This window comes from Columba livia, chromosome Z, assembly GCF_036013475.1.
Source record: "Columba livia isolate bColLiv1 breed racing homer chromosome Z, bColLiv1.pat.W.v2, whole genome shotgun sequence".
Lineage (NCBI taxonomy): Eukaryota > Metazoa > Chordata > Aves > Columbiformes > Columbidae > Columba > Columba livia.
Window position 1 is genome coordinate 63,601,257 of NC_088642.1, and position 21,318 is coordinate 63,622,574.

Genomic DNA, 21,318 nt, shown 5'->3' on the forward strand with positions numbered 1-21,318 from the left:
TTCACTGTTTTGACAGCCATAACTTTCTCCTCCATAAAACCATGTTCCTTGCTTCTGACAACCCAAAACACAGCAACACTTACCGACACCCTTCAGCGTATGAATATAGTCCCACAGAGCTATGTGTGGGCTCTTCAGAAAAGAGCCTATTGGACCTAGTCCGAGTCACACAGTATGGACTAAAGGCAGACACAGGAGTCTGTCATGGTAAAGCAACAAACGAGTAAACTAGCATTGACTCAACCATAGCATGAAGATGGTTTGGTTTTTACTTGCACTCAAAATCCTGCTGGGATAATCACAGCATACACAATATTAAGTACCTCACTTGCCCCACATCTTTTTAAACAATAGATAAGGCAGTCATCATACAGAAAAATTATTATGTGGTTGTTTATACCACATCCTGTTGACTGTTGGTTTTAACTACATTTACAAAACCAGCAAATACACGTACATAACAGAAAAATAATGATTCTTCTAAAAAGCCATCATTTTATGGCAGTAATGGAAAGGCAGATGCAGACATTTATTGTGTATTTTAATATACTTCAAGGTAAAATTGTCCCATGTTACTCACCTTGATCTCTTTCATGCCATGTCCGACTCCCCGCAGCTGGTGAATTTGGAGAAGGATAAAAGTCTCCTGTTGGACTTGGCTCCATATTTTCATCTATGGAGATAGTTTTGGGTCTTTTGCTGTTGAAGGAATGTGAGATTTGGCAGTGAATATGATATGCAACTATTAGTGATATATACAGTGTTTGGATTTCAACAAATATTTCAATGCAAAGTAATTCAGGCATACAAAACACAAAAAAGTTAATATTAGAGCTTACATAGACTTACATAGACAATGTTATTTAACAATATGTAACGTAGGTATGTGTTTGCATTTTTCACAGGATTTAATATTACAGAGACGGCATGATATAAAAGCCTAAGTGTTCTCAGTCCACCAGCATTTGGCTGAGCAACCAAGAAACCAGATCCTGTAACCCACCAAAGAAAGTTTGTGGAATGAGGGTGTTAACACTACGCAGGAATGATGAAAGCAAATAATAAAGTCAAAGTAATGAGGAACTTTTCTGAATGTGTTAATAAGGAAAAAAATGTAGTTTTTACTGCATTTCATAAGGTCAAAAGCGTAAGCTTTTCAGAGGTCTAACCTGAAACAAAGACTTTTCATCTTGGACTAGTTTAATTAAAAACAACAAAAGGCCCATATTTCAAGTCACTCTATATATAATGAAGAAACACTTCAATACAGTGGAGGGAAGTCAAGTTTCCTCATAACAATATACACTGAAGCATTTATGCTGACTGCCAAAGAAAACCAGGATGAAATTTTTAATAGTAGTGGTATTACTAATATTGTTGTTGTTATTTAGACAACACTGTGAGAATTACTCTATTCATTTCTAAAATGTACTAGGTGAACTGCCAAACTGAAAATACAATTGAATGAAATAAGAGAATCTGAGCAAAGTAACTCAGAAGTACCAGGTGCTGGTGGAAGAGAACCCCAGCCTCCTGACAGCCCTGTTAAATCCTGTCCCACTGTGCACACACTTCCTGACTCACTGGGGTGCAGAAACCCAGGACCGTGAGAGGTCCTATAGTGCTTATGATTTCATAGTACATTGTGCAGTTTCAGAAAACCAAGGAATCCTGGGAGTGTGACAGACAGTACATTGTCTGGGAATCAGAAGGAGGGTACAGCCGGTTCTCCACCTCTATGGATCTGCTGGCTGCTGCTGAGGGACAGAACAGAACAGTGTCTTTCTCAGAGCTGGGAGGTGGTAGCCTGTTGAAGCAAGAAAGATATGGGTCCCTCAGATCAAATCGCGTGTAGCTAGCACATGGAAACTCTTGAGAAAAACTAGAGAGGCTTTGACTACCTCACACGTTCCTCCTTGTAACCACTGTGCTGCCAAGTGCCCCTTGTAAGGGTAAGGCAGCAACTTTCATGAGCTGGGATGATGCTACAGATAAAGATATCGCCTTGTCTTTATACATCTGTCCTAACGCCTTTTCCACAGGAAAGAGTATCAAGACAGAGGTCCAAGAGGGAGCCCTCAAAGATGCCTTTTGTCCCTGCAACCATCCCATGGCATCAAACCCTGCCAGCAGGTTCTCAGCTGCTATAGCTTTCAGAAACTCAGCAGGAGTTTTAGGATGCATAACTGTTCTCTTGGCAGATGATCCAGTGAGCACTTCAAACCCTGACAAAAGTTACTTTTGTGTTTGGTATCAACGATGACGACAGGCAATAATGACACTACTTTAAATTACAAGCTTTGTAACATATATATCTCTACACAGACTATGGTAATGTATGTAAGTTGTCTACCTCACAAAATCAGAGAAAATTCATAAGATAGTTGCCTGTTGAGAGTATTTCTGTATTGCTTGTCCTATATTATTCAACTTGGTTTCACATTAGCACTTATTTCAAATTGTTACCTGCTGGGTGGAGAGGACAAAGACCTCTGTAGATTCACTCCCGAATTCATATCATGGTAATATGGCTGGCTCGGAAGCTCTCCAATTGGGAAGTTCACTCCAGTTCCCTGGGTTATGGGTGCTGAAAAACATATCATCATAAGGAGTCACAGATAATCTTCTACATTTTTAGCCATCCTTTCATCTTTAACACTGGGAAAAATATGTTACTACATGTATCTAATTTTCTGCTTCTTGCAGAAACCAAGTACAGACTAGTTCAACCAGTGCTTATGTGCCTAAAAAAAGTGAATTATCTTCCCCAGTCCCTAGAAGTCCCTTAGCAGTTGTGCAGACATAATATATTTGTTTTATAACAAATAACCTGGAATCATTAACATGAAAAAGGTAAGATCCACTTTGGTGTAAAGTCAAGTCTTCTACAGAAGTTTTATAATGAATGAGGCAGGGTTTATAAGGACAGATAGTATTATTTACTAAGGAATGGAAATAACTGGAAAGAACAAATCTGGGGACACAAAAACTTGTTTCCCTTAATGCTAACTCTTTTGTATTAATAATGGCCTTCAGTGCTGACAACTTGTTTTGCTGCCTCCATTTTCTTTCACCCAGTGCCACAGGTATTTTTGTATGTACACCTATACACAAACACACACACTCGGCATTATCTTCACCTCCTCACATAGCCTGTGTACTGTATGTCTTGGCATTTCAAGAATAAATTGTATGTTACATATTGTGGTGTATTTACCTTTGTTCACTGTTTGTGCATTGTGCATTTTAACTACCTTTGGCACTTAAAAGAATAATTGCATGTTGTGTAATATATCTGAAGGTTTGTATTTTTCCTGACGGTTAAAGTACTACTCAGTTGTGGCTTGAGGTTAAACAAATGCATGGTAAGACATCCCACAGAAACCACACGCTTTAAAGCTTATTATTGGAAGTATACTGTGTATAGCAAATGCAGAAGGTACAGCTTTGTAACACAGCTATAATAGTGATTCTTTTTTTATCTGAATGGCTTAACACTTAAAAATGTATTTAATCACCTGACAAATAAAAGAAAGCTGTATTTTGCTCATCTTCATCCTCCTAAAACAGCAAAACCTTATCTTCAGCAACCACAAAAAGGAACATGTCTTAATTCTGCAGGATGGCAGTGCTCAGTACTTTGCTGAAGGACTCAGCATAGTTTTAATTTTTGAATATTAATCTCTGACCACAGAAAATGAAGTGACATATGCACCTTAAGCCTCACTAAGCTTATTAAATTCCTCAAGCATCCTGACCTGGCATGAATTAACTGATGTGCAAAATTTGGACAGACAGTTTTGGAAACTTGTGCCTGACTGGGTTTGTCCTCACCTCATCAGAAAAGAGATTTTCCTGGATCATTCAGTTGTTATAATGTGGGTCTCTTCACTACAGACACTTCTAGCTACAACTTTCAAGTATTTCTGTTCACTTCCTAATGAAGTCTTAAGAGAAATACTTTTATAGTATTGATAATAAAGAGAGAAAAGAAGTGTTCAGAAAGAAATGGCAAATGAAAATATACCTTAGTTTTATGTGATACTACTATAGTAAATTCTTAAAAATCAACAAAATAGATCTTACTTATGTTCATTTTGTTTTTTCTTTCTGCAATAAAAGCTTCACACATCCCTTTATACTTAATTTTTACGCTGCTTTTTTCATTTGTTTAATGTTCATGTGCATAACATTTCTGATGCAAAAACAAGCCAACAGAATTACAAATTACAGGTACAACCAATGCTACGAGTAAAAGGAAGAGAAGCATATAATACACTTAAGTTAGTCGTCCTTTTTATCCATACTATGATTTTTGTTTTAACAGCTACAAATTCAAAAACAAACTAAAAGAATAATCAGATTGTCTAGAAAAATCCAGTGAAGTACAGGACAACCTTAAAAAGCTGCAAGCCTAACAAATAGTAGGTTTTGTTACATATAGTAATTTTACTGGCATATCAGTGCATGAAGCTGTGCAGAGGGACACATAACAAATCGATTCAATCCTTAAGAATTAATGCAAAAAAAAGAAAACTGCTTGGTTTATTACAAACGCATCTAAGAGGAACTGTAATACTGTGGTCAAAGATATCAAAGTTGTGTGTTATAAGCTTTTCCTATGTATCCTACACCTTGGGAAGGAAAAAAAAGTTCAAGAACAAAACATCCACTTGATTACAGCAGGTGTTGGCAATGATTAAATGCAAATGATAACTTACTTCTGGACACCCTCACAAGTTCTGACACGTTGAACACTCCAGATTTTACAAAACTGTCCTCAAGGTATACTGCAAAAGATCACAGTACCATAATTAGTATCATGAGAAGATTAATAAATAACTGTAGATAAGTTTATACACCAGCTAACAACAGTATGAAGAGTCCCAGAACTATAATACACAGACCAAAGTACACCGAAAGCTGATCACAGGACCTATTGAGAGCTAAAATGGATGCAGAGATGCAAAAAAATGGTGAGGAGTTTTGAGAAGTAATTTTTTAATATTTGTATGAAACCTCATAAGCAACACACTGAGTTCCCAGTTAACCATATAGAAAATGTCTAAAATCTAGGCCCTTTTATTAGTATCTTCAATTTTTAAGTCAGTATTGAATTGTACCAGCTGGACTAAGCAATTTCAGCATAGAGCAATCCTGTCCTCTCATACATTAGTGCTTAATAGATTTTTACTTAACTCTTACGCTGGTCATAGTGACTTTACACTACCACTTAGCTATTATTTCCCATAAAAGTAGGAAGTTAGCAAAACAACTGAGCTATTCCATGGATTTTTTGTGTACATGCTGAATTATATATCTTGAAACCTATGTTTAAGAAACCATGTATTATTGTTTTGGCTTATGTTTACATATTCTAAGATAAATGTATATGATATACTCTCCCTGCCATGAAATTCAGGCACAACTTGGAAGTACTGCAGTGAAACAACAGCTGATAAGCAGGCGTTATCTCAGTAGTGTAACTACATTCCTTATAAAAAGGGAGCTGAGAAATGCAGGTTTCTGTAGAAGCCTTGTATCAATAATCACTGCATGAGGTGACTTGACTGAATTTGAGATTATATGACATCACATCCTTTACAGGTAGGAATGCCAACCATTTACCAACAGAAATATTTAGATCTATACTTGGGGCACATCACTGCTCCAATAGTATTACTTTTTTATTTGCTTTCATGTGAGATGGTGCACTGAGAATTCCTTACTGTGGTCTTTCCGGTTTCTTTTCTGAATCAATACAGTTTTTTTCTTTCAGAAATTCACTGTCAATTTCTTGTTCCAAATGTCTGAATGAGTAAAAGCACACTAAATGTCTTAAGTAACAAAACAAACCAACAAAAAATGCACCTCCTGAAATATCTACTGATTTGGAAAACAAAGTTTCAGTACTATTCTCTTTAGGTTTCTTTTGTCTGTTACTGCTTTTATCTTCAAGTACTTTAGGAAAATAGTGCCACTATAATCAGAAAAGTGACAGAAAAGGCAGCACACCACTTGAGATATTTGTCCTTGGTACATCTGGAGAAATCTCTACTTAGTTTTCAGGATCAAACAAAGAGGGTAGAGGCAAAAAGAGTGGTTTCCATTGCTTACTAGCAGTCTTACTAGGACCACAGAGCTGCCTCACCCAGAATCTCTGATTTTGTTTACCAGTGCACATATAAACAATGAACTTGACAACTCAAGCTGAAAGAAAGAGAGCACATCCAGCTGAGCACATTTCCTGACATCTTTGTTATGCTGTTATACCTATGAGTGAATGTCAGTCTTCCCCAGATGAAAAACCATCCCAGGAGCAGGTGCAGTGGGCCTGCAGAGCACTATAGGCCAGTGGCATCATCCTGAACTGTGCCATGCCAATGCCACCATCTTCTTATCTTCCAGTCAATGTCACTTCATAAGATATCCCTGCATGCTACTTCATATGGTATCCCTGTATGTCTTTATTTCCACGGGTAGCTCTGCAGGTCTCACTCTCTTTTTTCTTCACTCTTTTCACATTCCTCTCCCTCTCATTTTCAACAGCTTCTCTCCATATCTGTTACTTTTTCCACTTTTATTGTCCTTCACCTGGGTGTTGCAGGCCTCTCTGCAACCGTATTCATCTACAGTTTCTGAGAAATAGGAGACTTTCTCTTTCATCTTCTGCATTCTCATGCAAACTTTCTCCTTGTTTTTTTTGTGTGGAGAAAACCCTGACTTCTCAAGTACTTATTTTTTTATTTGACAGGACTTGGCATACCCATACTATAAAAACTGCCGAGTTCATGTTTCCTTTTCCTTTCTTCCTTAGTTTTAATTTTTTAACCTAAGAATGGGCAAGCTGGTTAAATGCTAATAATTCCTTTGACAATGGCAATATTTCCCTTCTCTGCCTATTTCCTCCAGTAGGAAGCTGAAGCAGTACATGAACGGGAGATTTCCTAAGAAAAATTTGGTTTCTTGATTTTAGTTGGTGTGTAAGTGAAGTATGGCTTAAAGCCACTGTGCAAATATGCAGCCAGCTCTGGAGCTGGTAATGAGACAAGACTGAAATTCTCTGCTGCTTATTCAAATACCACTACTGCTATTTTGAAGCACAACTTCTCCCATTCAAATTAAGCTAACTTGAGAGGAGTTTTACCCAAGTGTAGCTTAATCAAGGTATCATTACAGTAAGAACATGCCCCAAGGCTCACATTAAAAAAAAAAAAAAAAAAAAAAAAAAGTCCATGTAGGATTTTACATGAAAGAACACAGATGTATACATGTATATGCACACACACACAGAGACACACATGTTTAATCTTCAGCCTTCTCTCATGAATTCTTAGATTTTCTCACTGGCAATACTGCTAATACCCACATAACACAAAAAGCAATATGGTGTGTTTCTCTCATTGTGATAATGAAATGGGAGTAGGGAAAAAGTTCTGCCACTGAGTGGTACCACTGTTCATCACCCTCTCACAGAAGGATGCGTTGTTGACTGATGGATCTTTCACCTAGGTCTCACCTTGCCTTGGATGATCCAAAAAGTAATGATACTCACAGACGCATGCAAATGCTTTGCCAGGCATTAGGAAAGAGAGGGAAACTGAGCTATTGTAAATCTCAATCAAGTTAGAAAACAGTTTGATTCTTTTTCCAATGGAATGTCACAAAATTTTATTTAAAAATTGATGCAACAGTAAACAGTCTATGTCACAGGCACTGAACAACTTCATCCTGAGCCATATGTTCTGAGAGTGAAGTTACATTGCAGCTGTGCCTCCAAGTGCAGAAAAACAAACACAGTAGGTTCAGTTCCAGCACTAGTGGAGTTCAACAGTTTTAACTACTTAGGAAGTCAATAGGATTTTTATTTCCATTCAACTGATGTAATTTGTTGCAGATACCTGTACTCTACATACAACAAAGGATAAAGAGCAAGATTTTAACTTTATGGTGTGAGACACTGCCTTTTACCTTGTGCTGCTGATCTCCATGCTGAAGATCTAACATTCTTGTTCACATTAATACACTGCATGCAAGAAAAACACTTGGTGATACTCCGTATGCTATAGGTCTTAGTGTTTTTTTGATTAAGCATTCCCAAATGTACTGCTTGCATTAACTTGCTGAAGAGTCTCAAATTAGCATTCTTGGAGTGTGTTTTTCTGATCTGTTCGGTACAGAAACTAATGCACTTGATAACAGTCTATTGTTGTATTCCTCACAGAGGATTTACTGTATCTTTTGACGGTTGTGATAACACTTTGCTGTCTTTATTGTTCAAACCTAATATGAGCATGTATTGTCATTGACTGAAACTAACCTTGCTAAAGAGACAACACTCTCTGAAATGCATTTCACTAATTGTCATTATTCTTGAAAATCTAAGTTCTATAAAAGAACATTTCTACCAAAAGCACCATAGTGAATTCTGCATAAACACTCAGTAACTTCCAAAACCCATGAATAGCGGTGTTTTTTTTTTTCTTTATTTCCTTTTAGTATTCACCTTTGTGCAGGGTGAGCACAAAATCTGTCTTCTCTCCTTACCTTTCGTACAGAAAACTCATTTCTGAACAATACGTTTTCCAAACAATACTACAACGACCAGACCAGTGCCAGCAAGCATGAAAGAGAAACAGGTTAAGCTGAGCAGCAGTCCTGAGCAGGCCCCCCGCACACAGTCAGTAACAGGAGAAACTATCAGTAATGCCTCCAACTGCTATAGAAGTCACTCTGTCCTAGTCTTTTTATATATTCCGCTCTGTACCTATGCCGTGCTTTGAAGAGCTGGGTTTCAAGTGTAGCCTTTAACCGTGCTAAGACTCAAATGGAAAAAAAAAAAAAAGTTGTTTAAATCTACTGAAAAACATTTTGAGTTTGCACTAACATGCACTGTAAAGGGCTTGTTCTCACATTACTTAAAAGATTACCAGTGACGTCTGGCTTTACAAATCGTTAACCAGCCTTTTCTATGTCTTCTGATTTAATTGTACTTTTATGAATAGAATGCCTGTTTACATTCTGCTGCATATTGTCTAGTGCCAAAACATAAAATCGCTTCCTTGTATCATTAAACATCTAGTTTTTTTTCACTGATAGAACATTGATTTTGCATAACTTATAAAACAGGAGTAAGGTTCCAATCAGTGCAGGAAACAATTTGTGTTACTGTGCTTTTATTTCTGGATCTTCACACAAATAGGAGTTATAAAGCAGTAGATAGACTTACTAGCAGTGAGACAGGTTCAACAGCAGGAGCTACTGTGAGAAGAAAGGCTGGAAGCTTCAGCCTGGTATACAAAATACTAGTAGAGAGCTCCAACTTGACTTTAAGTTATGCAATGCAACGTTCTGGATGCTACTACAGTTTTGTTTTACTTCTGAAAATGCTACAGTTAAAGCTTAATTAATTTAATTGCATTGCTTGTCTTGTTTGAGTCTTTGAAAACTGACTTTTCAAGCATCAGGTCTCACTGCTCTCTGCAATATATGGTTTCTACAGGAAGCTCTTTAACCTCAGCAGGAATCCTAATGGCAGAGGCCAGAATTTCCTAAAGGCAGTGAAGGGTGGATGAGCCAAGGAGTGACAGAGAAGATTTCAGTTGTGATGTTACTTGAAACAGTAGCTAAGGTCTGTCCAGAGAATGAGGCTAATTTGGTTATCTCACAACTGTCTCTGGCCTTATTGCATACCCACAGTTTGTTTTGGTGAATTGTTTTTTCCTGAAAGTTTCAATGATCCTGTAAATGGGACAGAGAACAAACATTGCAAAATTCCATTTTACTTTTTAGGACAATAAGGAACTAAGCAGTTGCCTATGCCATTTTCAGAAAAAAAAATGAGATTTTCGATATTCTCAAGTTAATAACAAGAACTATAATATCCTTCAATGCTTCAGTAATTTGAAGAAGTAAACATCTGGTTTAATGGACTCTGGAATCCATGCACTAAAATGTAATAAGTTAGTTGCCCAAAAACCTAACAAGAAAGAAAACTAACACAAATGCATACTGCCTACCACTCCAGAGGGTCTCAGTTTATTTACAAACTACAGTCAAGATTTAAAAAGATGCTGGGGCAGGTGCTTTTTAACAGCTGACTGCCATGTACCCAAAAAACAATTTCCTGATGCCAACACCAGTTTCTAGAATTCTAACAGGTAACCTAAGAGTTCTTAGTGAATTCTTGCTCTGTGCATACTTTGAAGTATGGCTCACCAATGAACACAACAGCATCAGAAGTGAACATGGCATCAGAAGTAATCACAGCACCTTTTATTTACACAGCATGGCAGTTGATTTAAAAAAAAAAAAAAACAAGTCAGAACACTAAACCAATAGACAGTGATAATTACGCACACCAAATTTCAAACCAGCATGCAAGGCCAAAAACTCTTCCTCTTGGAAAAAAGGGGCTGTACAATCTGTGCAGGTTTCTGACTGTCAAGATAGCATAGCTGTGCACTGGCTCCCAAATGTCCCACCTGGCTCAGGGCTGAGAGGCTGACAAGGAAAAGTATCACCTCTCAGTCACTGGCAATACTAATTCATAGAGCATTTGGGAAAGGGAGAACTCCACAGAAAATCAAGCCCTGACCAAACCCAAGCCTGTTTTATTTGAAGATCACTATCTGAGACGACATGGTAGCAGGCATATGGGAAACACTTAGCATTTCAGAATATCCACTCCCACGCTGAAAAGGCAAGGTGAATATACATTTGTTTAAATACAACTCTGGCTGAATCCCCAAACTGCTACTAGGGCATCATTGCTTCCAAAAGAAAAGCTGCTTACAATCATGAGTCCAGGGAATATCTCTTCTATTCCTATTAGTTAGGGAGCTAATTCCCCATCCAGAAGAGGGTAACTTCCAATACAGTAAAATAATCAAACCATTGCTGTTCTCAGTCATTCAAAACTCAAAGACATTTGCTTATAGCATTTCCAAAAAAGAGCAAAGTTTAAGACCACATTACTCTTCAGAGGTGATTTCTGAAACTATACATGCTAAAACTCAAAACTTAAATACTTCTATCTAAAACAGTCACATAGGGCCAAATTTGTTATGCATTAAAAGAATGTTCTCACTATGGCTGCTAGCCCATAGGAAAGCACAAAAATGCCTTTGAGGCTCTACAGCTGCAAGAGAGATTTGCATATTGACAGACAGGTGAGGCTGGTTGCAAGCTTTTTGGCAATATCTTCTTTAATTAGAAGGAAGGGAAGGGAAGGGAAAGGGAAAGGGAAAGGGAAAGGGAAAGGGAAAGGGAAAGGGAAAGGGAAAGGGAAAGGGAAAGGGAAAGGGAAAGGGAAAGGGAAAGGGGAAAGTAATTTAACTTAAGTCTTCTTTGGAAATGGTTCCCAGAATAAAATTTCTGGTGAAAACAGAAGGGGAAAACCAATTCCAGAGCTGTAAGACTGAGGACTCACATAACTATGCCTCATTCAGATTAAGGATCTTATCACTAGATGAATTCCATGACAACATGGTTACTGTGAAGCAAAGAAGAAGGGAAACAGTGGAGAGGAATGAAAGGCAGAAAGACAGTTTCTCAATCTCTGTGTCTAAAAGTGTGTCACCCCATACTAATAATCTAATATTCATCATCACACAGCTCAAACCTGAGTCATCTGCATTTCTCATTCAGCCCTGACAGATGTTATAGAGTTTGCAAAATTTATATGACAATATCCTTTGGACCAGCTCAAGTGGAGTAAATTCTATCAAGGAAAAACAAACAGCAGGTCCCACTAGTGAGGAAACATATATCTAAGAACCTCTGAACTCAACTGCTTGGATAAGAGCAAAATCTGAACACACTTCTCTTCCCTTACCAATGACATTCATAACTGTCTGTGTCAGAATGGTTAGGTTTCCTTTGCACCTTCTGAAAAGCTATCTTTTGTATTACCCAGTCTTTGAAATCTTGAAGCAACATGTACAAGAAGAGACTATCCTCCTCCAGGTCCATCCAGAAAACAGAACATGAAGAATATGAAGCAACAATAAGAACTGTCATCTACGCCCTCAGGTTTCCAATTCTCTTGATTCCTCAAATTGTATTCAAGTCTCTATCCCACCTTATTGGTAAATCAAGATAACATTTTGCTCTATCAGTGTTGTTATTTCTTACTCTTATTTTAGCTGCTTAAAAAGGCTGTGTTCAAAAAATTTGAGCAACATGGCAACAACTGAACACAGAAGTGTTCAGCTGGTGTACAAATAACTCAAGTCTACCCAGGAGCAGTCTCACATCAGTGACAGGTAGCAAGCAACCTTACTAATGTAACAGATGTGGCCACCAAGCAGGAAATAAGGGAAAGAAAAATAAAGCAGAACAAACCTCAGAAAATACTCTACTAGAAGAACTGGATAGTAAGGTTTGTATCACTGGAGACCAAATTAGCTTACTAGTAGTTCTAGATGTTTTTCCTCTGTTTACTCACCCTCATGATTTTCTTAAGCCTGACAGATGAACTTACTGAAGGATCACTCCCTCTGTCTTCAGTACACATCCTCCTACACTTTTGCAGGTATTTTGAGACACACATGTCAAGGAAGGATCATTTTTTAGATTTTCTTAAGCTACATGAAAGACCTATGGGACTTTCAGGAAGCAAATAATATAGCATTACACTGAAACTGCCACACTAGGTCTCCTTCAACAGCCTGCTTTCAATAGTATCCCTGAGCAGACGTCCAGTAGAACAGTAAGAGATGGAGCAGGCCTAAAGTATTTGGTTTGGTTTTGGTGGCATTTTTTTGACTGATAGTGTCCAAGGATCCAAGTATTCTCAGTTTTAAAACTTATTAGTCCAGGTGTGCCTCTGTCTGTTTACTCATTCTGAATGGATCCATGAACACGTCCATTCCCTCTCTGAAACCATATAAACTTTTAATAGCACCATGCTAGCACAACAGGAACTTAATGACTGATGCAGACAACAGCAATGTTAAAACTCTTCTCCTCTCTCAGTTCAGTTCAGCTCATCTATCTGTCTGGAACCTACTTAACAATCCCCATGGGGAAGTGACTTTTACAACCCAGCTCTCAAAAAAAACAAGTTTCATTCCTTAGAAATTATTGAAAAAGTTAGATGAGGGTATTTCTGGTACTTGATACAAAAGCTGCATACCACTTTCACCATAAGCTACACCATCTTAATAGTGTAGCTTGCTATCAAAGTATTCAGTGTATTTTTAGGAATGTATTGCAAAGAATTCCAACAAGTGCTCTTAATGTTCTTTTGTTTGGCAAGTGACATTACCCTACCACCATGGTTAAGACAGCAAATTACCAGACACCCTAAAGAATGCAACAGTCTTGCCAAACCTAGAAAAAAACACTTTTAACACCATCAGCCTCGCCAAATAGCACTCCGTTTCCAACCTCCTCTTCCTTGGCAACGTCTTTGTGAAGACAGTGGCATCCAAAAGCCAACAGCACCTAGCCCTTGCCAACGCCCTGGCTCCTTGACATACAGGCATCAGACCAAAACATGATAGGAGAATAAACCCTCCTGGCACAGCCAGTCTGTGTGCTCCTGGCCTGGGACTGAAAACAAACCTCAGAGTGGATATCCTCTGGGGCTCTGACAGAAGTGACTGCCTGCTTCTAATAATAAGACTCATGTGAAGTTTAATAAGAACAGGACAGCAGCCCTTTTCCCAGACAAGCTGAAAGGAGTGCAACTCCCTTTCATCCTCCTGCACAGCCCCAGAAGTTCTGTGTTGTGCAGTCCCACAAGCCTCAGCGCTTTCTCCCTGCCAGTTTATCCCCAAGACAGTATCACACAAGGAATCGGAAAAATGCTGGAAGTTCATGTATCCTCAAGTAGACAGGTAACATTCAATTATACCTCTATCTCTGCTTAAACGAGTGTTTCAAGGGAAGCAAGGTACAGCTTCTATTTTGTGTCCCCACTTGGCAGCCGATAAAGCAATAATACTGCCAGCAGTGACTCCAAAGCATGGGTAAGTGTTCTGCTCAAATTTCAAGCAGAAAGTTTCATGCTGAAACCAGCAACAGATTTCTCTGCCTGTTATCTTCCCCTAGTTTTCTGGAATTTGTCAAACATTGGGGCATCTGGCCTTGTCTCACAAGGCTACCAAAATAAAGCCTATGGAGCTCATCTGCTGCCCTACCCGGGGTTCTGTTGCTGGCAGCAATATTACTCATTGGTGGAGTAGCATGGGGTTGAGAAGGAGGGTTGTTAAGGCTGGACTCACCAGACAATGCGACCCTCACTAGAGAAATATGTCTTTCTACCTTCTTACTCCAAATGCTCAGTAGTACTTTAAAAACAGATTTTTGAAGTTCCTTGAAGATGAGTTTCCAGACTTTGCTTTCAGCTTCCCAAACCCCTGGGCTACAATGTATCCTTCAAAATTAGAAGGGGTAATCCATTTGGCTTTTCTTGCACTCACAGAGACATTCTAAAACAAAAATAAATGCTCTACAGCTACATCCTGCAAGTTTTATAAAACTGTGATTATCTGTGAGGAATTTTTTCAGGCTTGTTTTAGATGAAAATTTGCTGGTTTGGATTTCTAAACCACTGTCCTACATAATTTATTAGAGATACAAAAGACTAGTCATCCCACACAGGCTGGAGAGAAACAGCATCGAAGTTTCCAGCCAAAAGTGACTTCAAGCCTGCAACATCCCTTGGAAGAAAAATCACTTGAAAAGGATTTTACCATGTTATTTGACTTGTTCTGCCCTCATATATCTAAAACATATCTGCAATCTTCCTTTTTATGTTTCTGGGTTTTATATTGCAGGAATGTGGCTTTTTGTATAACAAACTTTGATGATTCTCCCACTCCTGTGTACTCACATGCAACACACATGATACATGTAGAGAATACTTTGATCGTATGCATCATACAAAATGGTACAGCCACAATGCAAGCTGTTTTCCCTAATGTTTGGAGAGATCCAGAAAATATGTATGTATATATAACAACACAGCATCGCACAGGTACTTCTTGGTTAGAGTGTGGTTCACTTTGCATTTAGAAAAAGAGCAAACTGAGTTAATTGCAGCTTATTTCAGATAGACACTTCTTCTGAGAGCCAAAATAAGAAGATACAGCAGGACAGTGGTCTCAGGAGTCACTTCTGGTTCATTAAGAACTGATAATATATCTGTCACACTTGTTTGTCTTAAATAAAACAACAAAGATTATGAGATTTACTAGCACAGACCAAATGGTTTGAAGTATAACGCCATGAAAATACAAATAACTTGTGCTCTAAACAGTGTGGAATAGTGAAGTCTAGGTTTGATTTTCCCTTGAATGTTTATTTTTAGATAATCCTTGAAAGGACGGTTTACACTGACATCTGTGTCAAAAAAAATCCAAATGCCACTAGCATGAACCATAAACATGTTCAAAAACTGCTCTGAGCTGATATGAAAAATATAAAAAATGAACATACCTGCATAATGCAAGTATTAAATAGAAGTAAAAAAGCTGGTAGCTCAGGTCACCGATTTTGGAGGTAGATCAATTGTGTTTTGTCTGAGATGAAAGAATAACTGCTGCATTTGAAAATTTTTATAAAAGTAAAGTTATTTGGGATCATGTCTTCTTATTCCTCTGCCTATCCCCACTTATGAAATTCTAAGAATCATGAACTGAAAGAAAAATTTCTTAAATCAAATGAATGTTGATCAAAGTACAATTGAGCCATTGCCAGTTAAAAAGACCTAAAATAATCATAGCTTGTCCTGATTATACGTACCTACCAGCGCAAAATAGGTTGCTGACCAATTATGTTCTCTTTAACTATTAACAGTAGTATCTTTGTTCTCAAACAATGTCAGATGCACATGTTCTGGAACTTATATTTACCTGGTGGATTCTTGGCAGGATCATTGTGGCTTGGACTTCCTGGTTGTCCAGAATCTATAAAGAAATGAAAGAAACGTTTTACTAATTTGTTTTGAAAGTGTCTCACAATCTTTTAAGACCCTTCTTCAGTATTAAATTAATACTTCACTTTGTTCTTTAAAGGTCATTTCCCTGACTTTCTACATGAGGGCATTATTGAACAAACACACTATATGTAACCCATTCTATGCAGAAGTAGAAACATTGTGAAAGATGCAACAATCCTAACAGGAGGAACTCACAGGTCACTGAATAAGGACAAGAGAGTCATTCAGGTAAACACTCAAGTTGTAAACACATCTACAAGAGTACCTTTTCATTCCCTTTCCCCCCATCCTGCAAATATAATATTGCATAATCAGCAAAGTAGAGGTAGTTTAATGTCAGGTAACGACCAGAAAGATCAGGCAACTAATAGTGTTTGCAGTCACGAGTCCCATATCTTTACCCTTTCCTTAAAGCAGAAAGGCTTGTGCTGCTTCCATAGACTCAAGACTGCACTAATACAACTGTCAATTTTAATACAATATAGTCTCTGTGTTCCTAGTTTCTGAAAGTCACTGCTGTGAAACGAAGATTATGTAATTAAAAAAACTAAAAAAATCCAAACTCCGTAGATTTCAGAAAGTGTTCTTTTCATTATACATGCTATACATGCACCTAATGAGTCAAGAGGATAATGCACTTTGATGTTAACACATTAAATAATAACTTATATCCTTATTCATAAAAGCAGTTGCCTCTAAAACGATCTACTTTTTGTTGTATTCCCACACCAATAATACAACAAAACCCTGCTCCACTGCCGTATTTTTTTATTAACAAAGACATGACAGACATTCTTGTATGCAGAGAAGAAATTAAATGAAGAACAACAATTTGTTCTGTAATTAGGTATCTAAAATGGTGCAGTTTTACAGTCTGAATAAAAAATATTTTGTCTTTTTTTAATGTAACAGTGCCTGCTGGAAGTGTAGGACCACCAAAAGATTGTATCATAGCACTGCAGAAATTGCTGCTCTCAAACGGACCCCAGAGGGAAGTTGGAGTTCTTGAATGCATTGCTACTAGCAGTGTCCAAATTAAAGAAAAAAAAAAAGATAGAAAAGGAGAAAAGTACATATCAACAAATACTTGTCCTTCAAGCACCATCACTTCTTCTTAGAGCCAACATAGCCCTCAACCTAGAATGAAAGATTCCCTCCACCTACTACATGAAATTCATTGAAATCTATTACCATGTATTGTATAGCTTAACAAACATGGCTTGAGACACATGCCTCTCAAGCAGCTTAAGTTCACAGAATCACAGAATGTCAGGGATTGGAAGGAACCTCGAAAGATCATCTAGTCCAAACCCCTGCTGGAGCAGGAACACCTAGATGAGGTTACACAGGAAGGTGTCCAGGTGGGTTTTGAATGTCTCCAGAGTAGGAGACTCCACAACCTCCCTGGGCAGCCTGTTCCAGTGTCTGTCACCCTCACTGAGAAGAAGGTTCTTCTCAAATTTAAGTGGAACCTTTTGTGTTCCAGTTCGAATCCATTTACCCCTTGTCCTATCATTGTTTGTCACTGAGAAGAGCCTGGCTCCATCCTCGTGACACTCACCCTTTATATATCTGTAAACATTAATGAGGTCACCCCTCAGTCTCCTCTTCTCCAAGCTAAAGAGCCCCAGCTCCCTCAGCCTTTCCTCATAAGGGAGGTGCTCCACTCCCTTAATCATCTTTGTTGCCTTGCGCAACACAACCTTGATTCTACAAAAGATATGATCTGAGATGGAAATCTGCTTCACAGTTCAGGTTCTACTGAATTCATGTGAATGACAGTTATCACAGATGACAAGCATCTGAGGCATTACAGAGTACTGGAAGACCAAGGCACATGCAAAACTCTGTTTCAATTTTGTTAAAAACACAACTAAATTTTTCAATACTGAATTACATCACTCTTGCACACAATAAAATTCATATTGGATAGTGAATTTCACATTAAATTCCTTCTCTTCAACCCTAGGTAGGAATAGTAAGGCACAGGCCTCTTGGTCATATTCTGCACATCCAATGGTTTGGGCACTCTTAAGAGTCCCACTGTACAGCACAATACGTAACCATTCAGTAAGCCTGTTTCTTTTCATGATAAGATAGAGCACATCCCCTTAAAAGATCAAATCAAGTTGATTTGAAATAGCAATAGGCCACAATAAATGCTAAAAATACTATGCTTCTATGCATATGGATCTTTATACAGACAAACGTACTTTTTCCTGTATTGTAAAGGGAAGGTTCACTCTACAGGGCACTTCAGTACTCTTCTAATAGGCATTCTCTGCTGCTGCAAACCATTCATGTTATTATTTAAATTAAGATTATCAGAGAGGATTAATTATACACAGCAATGGTCTGAGTGTAAAACTACTGCAGATGTGTGGCTAAATGAAGTGTCAATTTGGTAGCAGACGTACCCAATAAAGGTTGGACAGGGTAGCAGGGGGAACACAGAGTTTTGAAACTGGATTAATGATGCCTACAGCCTTTGAAGTATTCTCCTGTTAAAATTCACTAAAAAGATACATAAAGTGAAGAATATTTTTAGCTTTTGCACAGCAATTTGCCTTTACTCTTACTTTCTCATTGTCAACATGGCCACTTTCTGGACCCAGGATTTAAAGACAGATGGTAGTTTAAAAAATTCTTTTTCATATTATAATAAGATAAATTTAGCGAGGAATTTTCCAGTTATAAGCATAAGCAGTTGTATAGTTGTCATATTTTGCCAGTCAGATTTATCTCTGTTTTATGCTAACTACTGATCAATCACGACTTTTAAAGATCGATTCTCACACAGTGTTTTGAGCAGTAGACGCTACTAACATATTTGCCAGTGGGGTCTCAATGATCTTGAGAAAGCAAAGAACTACTGTAAGCTGAATATGAGAAGCAACCTATCTCACCCTTCACTTAGAGCAGCTGAGAAAGAAAAGGATTGTATTCTGTACGAGAGTATCAGCCTACGTAACTCTGCACTTTAAGCGCACAGAAGTATCTCATTCTCAGGATGAAAGACACAGATCTGAGATGGCCTGTGAGGATCCAATTCTCCACCCAGTGTCAGTAATTATAAAGCACTCTCCTCATTTTATGAGATGCAACTAGCCTTGCAAAGTAGAAGAGAACCATAATCATTATATGAATAACTTAATTTGTAAGCAGAACATGGAATAAAAAGAGACATTTGAGCAATGCTCTTCTAAAAGAGGTACTAAGAGGCATTTTTGGAAAGCAACAGAAAATATGGAAGTAAAAGATACATAAAGACACTTTAAATCTTTCTTTGTCCTCACCTGCACAAGATCATTAACCAACAACATGAGCATTGGGTTTAAAAATCACAGACTTTTCTTGCAGTGTGATAGAGAAAGACATAAACCAGACTAACAGTCTGTCTAGCTGGCTTTGCATTCAATTTTACCACTAAATAACTCTGTGGACATTAAAAAAACTTCCCAACCCAGAAGTTGTAAGCAAAGATATACAACTTGTAGCAAATAAAACCTCATCACATCAATATGATGAAACAGAAACTTTCACCATTGTCATTTAGGTAGCTTGCAACTGCAAGTTCCCTTAGTTTATTCTTTTTCTTTGGGTTTTAGTTTGTTTGTTTGTTTGAAAAACCTCCTTCTCACTGTCAATGTGCTTTTCTTGAAAAAAATTATTCCACACGGATCTCAGAAATACTTATCCTTATTTGCTGCAGAACAAATGTTCACCTACACATACCATTTTCACAGAACAGCATTCATATGCACCTCACAGCTTTGGTGAGCGTATCTTCTGCTCTGGTCTTCTTGGTGCTGACTGCTCCAAGAGTCAGCGACTGATGCCCAGATAAGTTATTGCCCATGGATTAACAGTTTAAATTATAATGGTTCGAGCTAGCTTTTACTCTTATCCGGTAGATATTCATGTAACTCTGACACACTTTATGTATAATTTATCATGATTTAGCATGGTTACCACCAAGACATTGAAACTCTTTATCTCAAATTACTCTTTCTTTTAGAAGATGGTACAAAAGGATGAGTCAAGAAACTGGCATATTTTACACTTAATTATTTCCCACGTTTTAATTTCTAGGGGTCAATCCCAATGAGCATCTCTGAGTGCAGGCAACTCTCATTGCAGCCAGGGTTACATAAAACTGTCTGCTGGGGCCTGCTGCTGGTGAGAAAAAAACATCCATTTCCTCTGCCATATACTAGGAGAGAGGTGCTGCCATGATATGTTCCTTTGGCTTCATAAGGCCAATAAGGGGTAAAAAAAAGCTGCTGGTTTGCCATCCAGTGAGGGACAAGATGCTCTCTCCCTTTGGTCCACCTCATCTTCAACAAGCAGCAGCAGGAAGGATGCACATCCAGCAAAGCCAAGGAAGTCAGTGCTGCTCACCAGCTTCCTGAGGGATTTTTACTATTCCTCACTTCAGTAGTATAATCTTTCATTTTTCAGCCCATAAGAGTGGATACCGTCTTTAAGAAGAAAGTTATATTACATCTCCCTTATGCCCAGGCTGTGTAAGGAGTTTTGCTTTTAAGGCTCTCTGCTTTAGCATAACATTGAAGGCCTTGAAAACAAATAGAGGCAGAATCTGTAAAAAGAAAAAATGCTTTCTTGAGTTGTGTCTTAGAAATAAGCAGATTCTTCACAGGTGTCATACTAATCAAATAAACTTCCTCTGTGGTTTCAGTGAACACATTTCACTTTTCATTTGCCACAGGCTAGGAGACAGCCTTTGCACTCAGTTCATCTCAGCCAACAGACACTAATTTAATCATTCACCAGCATGTAAATACACCCATGTTCTTTGATAGTCCATGATTTGGCTACCGGGGATAATAAATAAGCAGAGAAATGTGGCACCATGTAAGTATCAGTTTGATGCCATTCAAGTCATCACATAGTTAAACAGCCTCCGACCTGACAACTGACAGAGTCACTACCAGGAACAAGAAACACAACTACTTCCCAGACTGTCATCCTTCAGGATTACATTGCCACCTGATATCACAAACTTGAGGCACATACTTGTACACCTGAAAATCACAGGATCACAAGACACCTTGGTCTGCCTGTGGTCTGGTGAGACCTCCAGGCCCAGCTCCTGCCCAGGGAAGGCTCAGACAGGGGATCAAACTGTGCTGCTCAGGGCTTTACAAAGTCAGGTCATGAAAATCCTCAAGGAGGGAGACCGCCCAGCCTCCACTGCTGGGCTGTCCTCATAGGCAAAAGGATTTCCAAATCATCTCTTCATCTTTCACAGATTTTCAGAACATCATCATGGTAGGAAGGCATTCATGGCAACAAAAAAGCAAAATATTCCCCTCACATCCAAAGCCAATAATATGATCAGCAAAAAT

General features: G+C 38.2%; 1 protein-coding gene across 7 annotated transcripts in view; it reads right to left on the minus strand.

Annotated features, from left to right (window-relative positions):
• The window catches only part of NFIB (nuclear factor I B), a 175,280-nt gene that overhangs the window by 59,034 nt on the left and 94,928 nt on the right, over positions 1 to 21,318 (minus strand). For all 7 annotated transcript variants that reach the window (XM_065046151.1, XM_065046152.1, XM_065046154.1 and 4 more), the window contains exons 3-6: positions 15,864 to 15,917; positions 4,722 to 4,790; positions 2,467 to 2,587; positions 581 to 699 (exon numbers count right to left, since the gene is read on the minus strand). In XM_065046151.1, coding sequence (XP_064902223.1) covers positions 581 to 699; positions 2,467 to 2,587; positions 4,722 to 4,790; positions 15,864 to 15,917 — 363 coding nt within the window. The remainder of the gene's footprint in view (positions 1 to 580; positions 700 to 2,466; positions 2,588 to 4,721; positions 4,791 to 15,863; positions 15,918 to 21,318) is intronic.